Consider the following 11,937-nt stretch of genomic DNA (forward strand, 5'->3'; position numbering starts at 1 on the left):
ATCTGTGTTTTGATTGGCTGGTTGGACTGGTTGTAACAAAGAACTGTGACCCCCCCTTCAGCAGGTGCAGCGGCTGCCTCATCGTCGTCCTCTTCCTCCTCTCCGTCCTCCAGCTCGCTGACAGCGGCCGTCATGCTGACCCTGGCAGAGCCCACTGTCTCGGCACAGAACTCTGGCGTGTCAGTGGAGTGCAGGTGACAGGAAGTGAGGAGATTGCGAGCGCTCTGAGCACTTAACCAGCACAGGGGCCCTACCCCTGCCTTGCCCTCCCCAACAGGACAAACAGGACAGACCCACACAACCCACACAAATGCTGGGGGCACAACAAACTGACCGGAATCAAGAAGAAAAAAAAAAAAAACCTGAACAAGCACTATTTTCTATCGACAACTGTTTCCTCGGCAAGCTAATTGCACTTAAGTGCACTTTTATTCAAAGGCAGACATGTGGGGGTGAAAACCAGGAGTAAAAAAAAAAGTACAAAGCTGTTTTTTTTTTTTTGTTCAGAAATGTTCTTTTTAAGCAATAATTATGTCCATTGAGTGTTTGGAGCAAGGAATAGGCCCGCCAGCACTGTCTACAGAGGGGCCTATAGAATTATTACTCATTCAGAAGTTCAGTGCAGCAGCACCCTTGAAGTGTTTTTTTTTTGTCACATTAGCCTCTCCTCTTGTGTATAATGTAATAGGCCCAACCACATCCACAGAAATCAAAAACCAACGGTTTTAGAGCAGCAAAACTCCATTTCAGTAGCAGTGACTGTAAAAAGTTGAGTCTCATCATCCAGTTGTTTGGGGAGACGACAAGCAGGTAGCAGGGGGGTAATTCACTGACAGCCAATAAGTGGATGGATATTGAGCAGTGCTGTAGTGCCTTGTAGGTCCCTCTCTTTGGGCACTTTGAGGAAACGATGCGAAGGAGTTTAAATGCTTTGGATGACCTATCAGTGAAGGGTCATGTATATGGCCTTCATAATGCCTTTCTAAGAGTTAAATGGTGCTACTTGTAACTATTGACCATGCCATTACTACAGCATGAACTGGAATGTTCATTCCTGTAACAAAATTACGATTGTGTCAATTGGAACAATGCCTTATGAATGTCAGTTAATGTTTGGGGTGTCATTTAATACTTAAATGAGCCTTATGAAGACCTTATACACAGTCCCCCTCACCTAATGTGCCGCCCTGTACTGATCCTGTATGCCCTTCAGATTATTAAGACATGTTTGTCTTGTTTACAAAAGACTGAAGTAACTGGGCATGAATGATTGACCAGGCCAGAGCCTGAAGATGATCATAGACAGCGGAGTAATACGAAAATCAACATCTTTGGCAGCCGATTTAAATGTTTATTACTACTGAATATTTACATAGCCCTAAACAAAGGGGCTCAACCATAATGTGGCAGTATTTGGATGTGCAATGACAGAAGTGACAGATTTATTAGTATTGTCCTCATTAGATGATTACTGTTGATAGAGTCTGGTCAATTCCACATGTAGCCTTTTCTTTCGTGTCTTCCTTTCTTTCTCCTTTCCTTTTCTGTTGTCGGTTTGAGTCATACCCTCTGACACTCCATGTTTGCATAGCCCACTGGAAAAGCACTTCTTCATAACTGCATCAGATTTTAATGTCAAAGGGAGAACTTTGTGGCCTAACATTCACAACAGTGGAAAGAGTGAAATGTATGAATGGAACTCCTGATTGCAAGGTCTGATTGTTCTGACGATAGAAAGTATGTCGTGATCCAACATGTGATGTCTTTTGTAATCCCTACTACAGTCTGTTACCTTATTTTTCTTCTCTGCCTGAGTTGGGGGGTAATTGGAAATAATTAGGAATAAGAGTCTGTCATGTAATGAGTGCAGAGGTCCTGCCACAGCTCCTGGTCAAATAAAGCCTCCCCTAGAACCTTGGCAAGCAGTATTGGTTAGTCCAAATAGTAGTGCTCTCTTAAAATGTGGTCCATAATTCAAAGGTGTTGCCTTTCCAAAAACAAAAAAAAGACTCCTCCCTTTAGTTACGGTTTGCAATTTCTGACCAGGAAAAGGGTTACAATGTTCTAAGTGTGGATCTATGATGAATGACTCATAGGTAGGTGAAAGATCACTGAAGAATTCTCCAATGTTTCCTTTGTATAGACTCCCTGTTGTACCATAGCCTGAAGGTCTGTTCCGTCTGGCACTTGTATGTAATTGTATGCCTTTGTTATACATTTGTATATTGAGAAGTGTGTTTTAAGTCAAGCTATTTAATATCTTGTACCATGTACTTTTCTGTACAGGCAGTTTTACTGTTTCAACTGTAGTTGCTGTGTACACTCTGAAGGTAAAAGCATGTTTCTTTGTTGGTTTGTTTGTTTCTTAATTTTTCTTTCTTTCTTTCTTTCTTCTTCTTTTTGTCTGTCTTTTATTTCTTGTGTTAATTTTGTTCTTACCATAATGTGAGTTCCACTTCTGTTCATACGTAGGGTTTCATACTATTGCAGCAACACATGCTTTTTGAGTTTCTGATTTTGTTTTTCTTCTGTTAGATTAGTTGTGCTTGTACTAGATGCCCTTTGTGTTTTATCGTGGTTTGAAAAGTATTTTCAAATCTGTACATGGGTTGTAAAGTTTTATGGATCTTTGCAAAAATATGGTCTGAGAGGATGAGAGAGAAAGCAAGAGAAGAAAGAAAATGGTAAAACTTATAAGAAAGCTCTATAGTATTTATTAGGCGCAGCAGACGATGGACATTGTGTAATTTATTGTACAAATGTAAGCAAAAAGGAAGCCTCTGTTTGAAATAAATGCCATAGTTTGTGAACTTAAATGACTGCTTTGAAAATTCATCAAATATAATCACACAATCAGTTAAAGTATCTTGCACATACATACTGATAAAAACATTGTGAACATAAAGTTGCAAACTATATGTTATGCTGACCAGAACCATGTTGGAAGAGTTGCTCTAAATTCTGTACTTATTTTAGTATCTTGGGAAAGCTAGTTATACTTTTATTATATAACTGAAGTTGGCTATTTTAATGTGAAGCTATTTTTATGGTATGCACCAGTCATACATTTGGTGCAGTGTTTATTATTGCCTACCTTCTAGTAAGACGACAGTCTCCTGTCTCAAGGCCACTAGGTTGTAATCTGTGGACTGTGGCAAAGAAACAGGGCTCGATGGGTCAGGATGCTCTAGCCCACCACTTTGCTTAATACCATATGATAAACATGAAACACTACACCCTCTTGTTTATAACGGCACAGCATACCTTTGCCTCATGAGCTGCTGTGGGGACTATCAAGACCTCCCATTCAGACCAGATCTTTGCAGATTGGGGCACAAACTGTGGTACGGCTGCCCAGACAGACACACTGAAGTTGTAGGTAGGTTATGGTCACTGGGGCAGATTGCCATGAAGAGTCGGCAGAACCATTGTAAAGGGTTGTGTGTTGGGTTCAGATTCTGACCAGCACACCATCATGTTGAGCAGTGTTGGATATTTTAGAACTCCGACTCCAACAGGAAAGTGTTCTCATGCCGATCTCTTGGAGTGTCACTGAGATTTTGACGGTTATGTGGACTTTTACAGTTAAAACAGGTAGACTGGCTGTTAGACTCCACTATCTTGATCTGATTATTATTGTTAAAAGAAAAGGAAAATCAGATACAAATTATTCCTTGAATTAATGTTAATGTTTTGCTCTTAGTAATACTGCAGAATTTTCAGATATCCCTGCAAAGATGGTCTTTTAACAATCAGGCACTAGCGAGGACACCTAATTCCATCAGGCACCTAAGAGGACACTTTTTTCGTCATGAATGGGTCCTTCCCTCTTCGTCATGTGGTGTTCTCCATGGAGGCTTTAGCATTTGGCCCCAAATTCTGACTTGGCTCAAGGATTCTGATAAGCCCCCTAACGTTGGCTGGAGATGATGGGCAGCAAGTCTAGTACGCTTGCGGTTGGTGTCTGCGGGGCCATGGTCATTGGGTACTGTATCTATTTTGACAGAAAACGACGGAGCGATCCAAACTTCAAAAAAAGACTGCTTGAACGTGAGTCCTAGCTTGTGGCTAATGCTGTATCAAAATTAGCATTAGCTAACATCAGTCAGCATGCCCCGATCAGCTAGAGCTGTTCGCAACATAATCTTAAAACAGTTAACTTAACCTGGCATACATGTTCAAAAAGATGTGACATGTCCCGTTATGATTGTGCTTAACGTAAGATTTGGTTAAATTACGACGAGCGTCGTGGGATGTGCATGTGTAACGTTCATGTTTGGTTGGTGTTGGAATGCTAACTGCTAGTCACTCATTGGTTGACATGCTAGTTAGCATTGGATCAAACTCGCTCATTAGTAATGTTACACTTTTGTAGATAGTTGAATAATGTTAACTGATGGATGTATTAGTATTTGATATAGCTAAATTGGCCTTAAGATCGTCAAACTCGACGTTGCTGTTACGAAGCAGCGAATTTGTGTATCCAACGTGTACACGTTATTTAACTTGTCTGAAAAATAAAATGTAGGAAAGAAGTATTTACCAGTTCTACGTCTGAAGATGCAACCTATTTTGATAATATTCTTAAATTAGTTGACCGGGAACGTATTTCCTTGGTGCAAGGACCGAAGTCAGGGTAACCTTGGAACATAATTCCGGAAATTACGCAGTCGCCATACCAGTTCTCTTATCTAGAATCTTTTAGAATCTTTTATGACACGTGCGGCATTTAAATATTATTTGAAATTGTTGTATTACTTCTGAGCTCTGCATTTTACTTCTGTCTCATTTTAGGAAGGAAGAACCAGAAATGTTCCAAAGAGAAAACTGGACTTGCCAAGGTGAGTTATGATTCAGCCTGCTCGAAGCTTTTTCTACCAAGCTCAGGCTCATGTTGGACGTGTGAAAGGTAGCATAGTATTTGCCATTTTCCCCCAGTAGCTCAGGAGTGTGTATAAAGCTCTGCTGAGTCAGCACTGAACCTGTTCTCTCTCTTTTCCAGCTGCCTGATTTGAAGGATGCTGAGGCAGTGCAGAAGTTCTTCCTGGAGGAGATTCAGCTGGGAGAGGAGCTGCTGGCACAAGGTGAGTCCACAAGGGTTCAGACAGTAGCACCAGCTGGGCTGTGAAGAGCATGAAAACACATCTGCTGGGTCAGCATAGCTTCCTGAGAAGCTGACAGAAGTTGAATTCAGTGATATCTTTGCATGTCTCATTATGCAGTGAAACAGTGATTACTGAATGCCTGCAACCCGTCAACCCAGTGGAATGTTGATAACCAGGCTGCTATTTTTTTATGCTGGGCTTTCCCCCTTTTGTGTAAAAGTTAACGCTATTGTCATGTAGCCAGCCTGTAACTGCTGTATAAAAACACTGGTGCTTCTAGCAGTGATGACTTTGTATGTCTGGCTATCTGTCCCTCCACAAATTCTATCCTTACAGGGGAGACATAGGCAGAGGATATCTGCAAATATATCAGGTGGAGAGACTACAGCAGCATCCCACAGCAGAGAAAGCCTAATGTTTATTAGTACTTAATGGTTATGGTGATGAGAAACAATGTTATCAGAGCCATTGGCATTAGCGGACAAAGGTTACGCTATGAGAGACAATTTGGTTAGCTGGAGAGTTTAAGGGGGTGCTTCAGTGGTGGTGGTTTGCTTTCTGGATGTTGTCGTTTTGTAAATTTACAGTCTCTGACTTGAAAGTAAGATGTATACAAAGACAAAAAAAAAAAGTTGCCCGCATTCTTCAAACCCCCCCGTTTGCTGCGTGTAGCTTTTGGGATAAGCAAGAATGCAAGATCAACTCTAGAACTTTCAAAGTAGAGGGTCTTGTTGCAGTGGCTCTCTACTATTTCACCTCTAGAACATATTTCCTAAAGACAATGTATTTTCTGTAGCGTGTGCATGAATGTGTAATATCCTAACAGCCTTTTTCTCTCGTAATTTCAGCGGATAGTAAACAAATACACACACAGAGAAGATGCCACCACAACATGTGTTGCTTGATTAATGATTTTCTTGTCTCACCTTTTCAGGAGATTATGAGAAAGGTGTTGATCACCTGACCAATGCCATTGCAGTCTGCGGGCAGCCACAGCAGCTTCTGCAGGTGCTGCAGCAAACCCTGCCTCCCCCTGTCTTCCAGATGCTTCTCACCAAACTACCCACCATCAGCCAGGTGAGTGTGTCATCGGTCACACAGGGATAGTACTCTGGAGGCTGTTGAAAGTGATAAATGTACACGATAGATACTTACATACAAACATAAGATGGTATGTACATGATGTGTACAAAATCAATAGTGGATCAGATGGGGAGAGCATTCAAGTATTGTAGCACAGCTTAGTGGGTATACAGTGTGCTCAAAGTTACTATTACAAGGGTAGGTAGAGCAATGAAACAAAAAAAAAAACAATGTTGATGGTTGCAATTATTCACATTATGGGTCAATGGGCTAGCACAGAGTATGTGGATGCATCACGAGCAGGGTAGAATGAATGCATGGCAGTGTGGTGGGGGGGTACATTGGGTATCTGCAAATCGATCAGGTGGAGGGACTACAGCAGCATCCCACAGCAGAGACAGCCTAATGTTACATTTGCAGTCTCTGACTTGAACGTGAGATGTATACAAAGGCAAAAAAAAAAAGTTGTCCGCATTCTTCAAAACCCCCCGTTTGCTGCGTGTAGCTTTTGGGATAAGCAAGAATGCAAGATCAACTCTAGAACTTTCAAAGTGGAGGGTCTTGTTGCAGTGGCTCTGTACTATTTCACCTCTAGAACATATTTCCTAAAGACAATGTATTTTCTGTAGCGTGTACATGAATGTGTAAGATCCTAACAGCCTTTTTCTCTCGTAATTTCAGCGGATAGTAACTGCTCAGAGTTTGGCGGAGGATGACATTGAGTGAGGGTGTAAATGTAAGTGGTGTGTGTGTGTGCAAGTATCTCACTTGAATGTGAGATGTATACAAGGCAAAAAATGTTGCCCGCAATCTTCAAAACCCCCCGTTTGCTGCGTGTAGCTTTTGGGATAAGCAAGAATGCAAGATCAACTCTAGAACTTTCAAAGTAGAGGGTCTTGTTGCAGTGGCTCTGTACTATTTCACCTCTAGAACATATTTCCTAAAGACAATGTATTTTCTGTAGCGTGTGCATGAATGTGTAAGATCCTAACAGCTTTTTTCTCTCGTAATTTCAGTGGATAGTAACTGCTCAGTTTGGCAGAGGATGACATTGAGTGAGAGTGGAAATGTGAGTTGTGTGTGCGTGTTTCTGCGTGATGTGGACCGAAACAAGATGGCTGTTCGTGATCTTTCCTTCCTTCCTGTCCTACTACTTCTGCACTGACAACAGATGGTGTAGGGCTCCGAGACCAAGAGGCCACTCTGATGTCAGAGACATTGAAACGTTTCCATGTAATCCTGTCATTTTGTTAATTTACTTTTGTTGTCTTGTTGAGATTTAGCAAGCAAATGTATTTAGCACTTTGTGCATATATTTTTTTTATTATTAATATAAAGTCACAAGACTTGTGTTCTATCAGCCTATGCCATTGATGGTGATCCTGTCATGATCAAAGCAGCCACCGTGAAAGCTGAAGCCTTGATAAAAACTGAAACATAGGATTTCATGTCTGTTTATTTCCTCAACTTCTATGGTGATCTGCTCAAGTGTATTCCGTAGCCTGCTATGCAGTCATAGCAACAAGCGTGTCCTATTTTCAGCACACTAGTGTGATTGCGTGAGTTAATGTTCCAGTCCTTGCTTGTTCATAAACTGCAGTGTCATACGGTATGATTGACAGTGTACCACAGTTGGTTTTTGGAATCTACCTAGATTTTTTTTGTTGCTTTTGGCTATATTGGGTGAATATCCCAATAAACAATAGAAACTACTGACATTCTTATGTTGTGACCTTTTAACCTTGTTCAGACACTACAGTTATGTCTATGGTCCCAATAAAACACATTGGCCTAGGTGAATTTGTTGGGGTGTTTATTTTTCAGTTTACAGGAATGACCTAGTATCATTCTGTTGTTGTGTACAGTCTGAAACTTTTAGAGTGTTTCGTTTTTAGTTAAATATTTTCTTAGGCTAGGGGAATCGAAACATTTTAGCATAATTACTAATGGATTCTCCCAGTGGGGAACATAATGGAAGTAGATGAGCATCTTCTAGTAATTGACGTTCGCGGACTGATACCGACCACGCGTCTGGATCCAGTCCACAGATTAAACAAACTCACTAGTGCCCTTCACACCCTGGAAATGTATTGTTCCTCCTTGACGCCAGGTAAGAGGAATAACTCGTGATAACTCGAATAAAAGTGGGCGCAAATATACTTTTGAACAAATGCATTACATATTTAACAATGTAAACACCTTCAATGTATTGAACCAGAAACGTTGGTGTTGAATTTAAGAGTTAAATTCACATGGCCCGCGTAGCTAAACAATACAGGAAGACCAGCATGTGGCTAAAGATTATGTTTGTCAAAAGCCAATTTAATAAAGGTTTTGCTTGCGGTCAACTAGATGGAACAAAACTATCAGTAGCCCACAGAAGACACCTGAGTGACATTTTCAGCTTGATAGTTTATGGTTGAATAAAACATTTTATGCTGTACCCCCTAGTAGTCAGACCGGTTTGGCACTGACAGTCGGCCTGATTATGACGCTGACACTGCTAATGTTCAGCAAAGTCGTTCAAATTTAATATTGCTGTGGTTTTCATTTACAAAAAATGTCGTTATAGCCGACAACATAATTCCCTTTACCTATGCCTATCTCATCTGACATGATGTGAAACAGCCTCGTGAACTGGTGAGTAGATCACAGAAGGTCATACAAAACAACCACTGGATGGCAGCAGTATCACACGTTAGCATCTAGACTTATAAAGTAGAGAATTGAAGGAGTGGAGATAATGGACAAGTGATAAACCCCATCTAGAAATGTAGTTCCAACGCGGAAAAATATAAATTATTATATCATTATAAGTAAGTATAATATATATGTACTTGTCATGCAGAAGAACAGAGTTACTTTGAACATTTAGGGCTACACCCAGTGTATACCAGTTTTCTCAGACATGGTTTTCAGTATTCTGTTCAGGTGGTGAAATGTTATTCTAACTGTTTAGCAGGAGACAGCTGGAGAAAATAAATGAAACACGGCCTTTGGTTTTGTTTAATTTCAGGCCTCATTTCAACCACAGCTTTTGCACATGATAATTTACAACATAGAGAACATAACTACTAGCATCTGTTAGCTCTTAATACGTTTTCTCTACAGCAGAACCGTACAATAAAATAATATTTTCTTTGAGCAAGGTGAGTACAGTGGGCTACACTTCAACTGAGTGGAGAGGCACAGGATTCATTCCCTCTCAGCATTCCATTCCTCCCACTTACCCTGCTTAGTTAAAGGGAGGCCAATATGCTACCATCTCCTTCCCCCAGACCCAAGTGCTTCCAGAGGGCTGATGTATGTACTTTGGAGCGGCTGGTGCTGTTGCTAACACAGACTTTGGCACACAGGGGTGGTGCAGAGCCCTGCTCAGCAAGAAACCACTGAAGGGGAAATGAATAAGATCCAGCCACCAACCTTCCAGGCCAGCTGCACTCAGAGTTTCCTGGAATGGCATAGTCGGTAGGGGGAGTGGGGAGCCGTGCCTATTACAGTTGGCTGTGTTTAAAGCCCTGCATTGAGGAAACACTGAACGCTCTCACTGCTGCAAACCAGCTCCTGCTTGGCCATCAGTCTGCATCAGTACAAATTACCGTCCAGTCGCTTGGTGCAAGCATTTTCTCTCTCAATTCACCTTGTATTTGGGGTCTTTCATTGCCAAGTACATGGGGCAAATGTATGTTATTGTTTTTGTTATTGTACGCTTTATTTAACTCTTTTATTGCTTTCAGCACGCACACTCATGGGGTGACTGAGGATCGTCACGGCATCACATTTTCACTGCAGTGTCGTCTGCCCCAGTGTCCTCCACTGACCCGCCGTCCCAGCAGTGGGGCTTTGCTAAGCCGCTCAGACAGTCAAACAGCTCGGAGGTAATCACAGACACACACACACACACACAGTGGTTGTGGTGAGCGAATCAGAAAGGCCGTGTGGAGCTTGAGCGTGCTCTGTCACGCGGCACAAAAGCTTTGTCATTAGCTCCGGGAGAGGTGCAGCGGCAGCAACTAACACAGAGAGGGTCAGAGAGATGGAATATCAGCCAACGCAAGACGGCTGCTGGATGACAAACCCTCTGAACAGATGACTCATACCATTATAAGCCCCTCCACACACACACACACACACACGTGCGCTTCCACGCAGACACAGACACGCACATATGCACACTCACACACACACAAACACAGACATGCACACTGACAAACAGGTCCAGAGAGACACACACTTACAGGTACATCCACACAGATGTACACACACATACACAGAGACATGCCCGAGTTGTTTTAATTTCTGAGGACACACCAGGTACGTTACAGCAGACAAACTGACATTTGAGCCCTTCAGCCTGGCACAGTGTATGCCAGATGGCCTGGAGGACAGAGGAATGGAATGAAATGAGGTGAGGAAAAGAGAGGGGGAGAAGAATGGAAAATCTGTTTCCTGAGAGAACTTTTCTGTGCACAGACAGTCCTGTGCACGTACGGATTGGGTTACAACCCAACGGGATGCCTCGGAAGTTCAAGCAGGGAGCGAGTTGCTATTGAACACCGTCTCTGTCAGAGGTCCAAGGGTGGATACTTCCTCAGTATCAACTTCACATCATGGATGTGGTGTTGAGTATGCTGCCAGACACCAGCAGTGCAGTTTACACTTGCCAACATAAAGCCAGTTAGGAAGCCCATAACAAAGAGAAGTCTGATCCGATGGAATATGCATTCGCATGGATCTCAGGCACATTCCTGCTTCTGCACCGGCGCAATAAAAGAGTGATATATAGTATAGGTGTTGGATTTATGCCCGCACATTAAGGGGTCTGTAAGGTAGGTGAAACCGCTAAAAGCTACCTTGGCTTCTGAAAACACCACCTCAAGGGCATGTCTGTTGGCTATAAATTTGCAGCCCATGTGTCTGCCAGACGAAGCATGAATATTTCAGCAGCCACGCTTACTTTTCTGGGTCATTGTCAATAAAGTGTGATGAGTCAGCATCCCCCCCCTCCCCCCCTCTCTTCTATCAGATGCTCAGGAGCACTTGCTGCACGTATCTCCATCGCTGGGGGGGGCACAAACAAATAAAACGGATCAGGGTCACCATGGCAACAGCTTGGAATCCCCCAAGAGTGGTGCTCAGCTTGTTGTTGTGGATATAGAAGGTTGACAGGAGGCTGCTGGGCTTGTATGAGGAGCTGCCAAGTTTACCTGCTACCCCCCACCCCCCTCTCCCCCTTTGTGTTTAAACTCAGGGGCCTGAATATGTATGTCAGACAGGAGGGTATATTATGCTGCCCTGTGAAGTTCTCCAAGGGTAATGTACTCTGTGTGCTGGCCTGGAAGATTCCCCGTTGGACGACAAATCGAGGTCTAATTATTTTTATCCATGCCTGCAACTATCTTTTTTTATGATTACTGGTCTTTGGCAGCAGCAGCCAGGCCAGAGGAACTGGAAAGTCCTACCCAACAATAAGAATGAAATATGAAAATTGAACAGCGGCCCGGAACGTCGAGTCAAAACGAAATGACAGACTGTATTTTCCATGAACTCATGCACTCATACCAGAGCTGTTTGCTTTTTCTTTCACTCCCTCCCTCTCTCTCTCTCTCTCTCTGCCTCTCTCTATCTCGCTCACAGTGCGTGTGTATCAGTGTGTGTTCTGTTTGGATGGAATGTGTGGAAATCGCCATGAAGGACTGTGTAGGGATATTTTGTGCATGTTTGTGTCCGACTGTGTGCATGTGCATAT

The 11,937-nt window shown here is 42.6% G+C and overlaps 2 protein-coding genes and 3 non-coding genes across 8 annotated transcripts in view; all 5 read left to right on the plus strand.

Moving 5' to 3' along the window:
* arid4b (AT-rich interaction domain 4B) overlaps window positions 1-2,816 on the plus strand; it is a 52,149-nt gene extending 49,333 nt beyond the window's left edge. For all 4 annotated transcript variants that reach the window (XM_031579332.2, XM_031579334.2, XM_031579335.2 and 1 more), the window contains one exon: window positions 62-2,816. In XM_031579332.2, the coding sequence (XP_031435192.1) occupies window positions 62-198 (137 nt within the window). In that variant the 3' untranslated portion in view covers window positions 199-2,816. The remainder of the gene's footprint in view (window positions 1-61) is intronic.
* A 1,003-nt stretch (window positions 2,817-3,819) lies between these two features.
* Window positions 3,820-7,988, plus strand: tomm20a (translocase of outer mitochondrial membrane 20). The gene is made up of 6 exons (XM_012829915.3): window positions 3,820-4,050; window positions 4,795-4,841; window positions 5,003-5,084; window positions 6,040-6,182; window positions 6,870-6,924; window positions 7,205-7,988. The coding sequence occupies exons 1-5, from the start codon at window positions 3,927-3,929 to the stop codon at window positions 6,912-6,914; spliced, it is 441 nt and encodes a 146-aa protein (XP_012685369.1). The 5' UTR covers window positions 3,820-3,926; the 3' UTR covers window positions 6,915-6,924; window positions 7,205-7,988.
* Window positions 5,742-5,874, plus strand: LOC116223351. The gene has a single exon (XR_004165054.1). It is a non-coding gene; the product is annotated as a small nucleolar RNA SNORA14 (small nucleolar RNA).
* Window positions 6,658-6,790, plus strand: LOC116223352. Its single transcript, XR_004165055.1, has one exon. It is a non-coding gene; the product is annotated as a small nucleolar RNA SNORA14 (small nucleolar RNA).
* Window positions 6,993-7,125, plus strand: LOC116223353. Its single transcript, XR_004165056.1, has one exon. It is a non-coding gene; the product is annotated as a small nucleolar RNA SNORA14 (small nucleolar RNA).
* Window positions 7,989-11,937: the final 3,949 nt, after the last annotated feature.

Source organism: Clupea harengus, chromosome 13, assembly GCF_900700415.2.
Source record: "Clupea harengus chromosome 13, Ch_v2.0.2, whole genome shotgun sequence".
In the NCBI taxonomy this organism is placed as follows: domain Eukaryota; kingdom Metazoa; phylum Chordata; class Actinopteri; order Clupeiformes; family Clupeidae; genus Clupea; species Clupea harengus.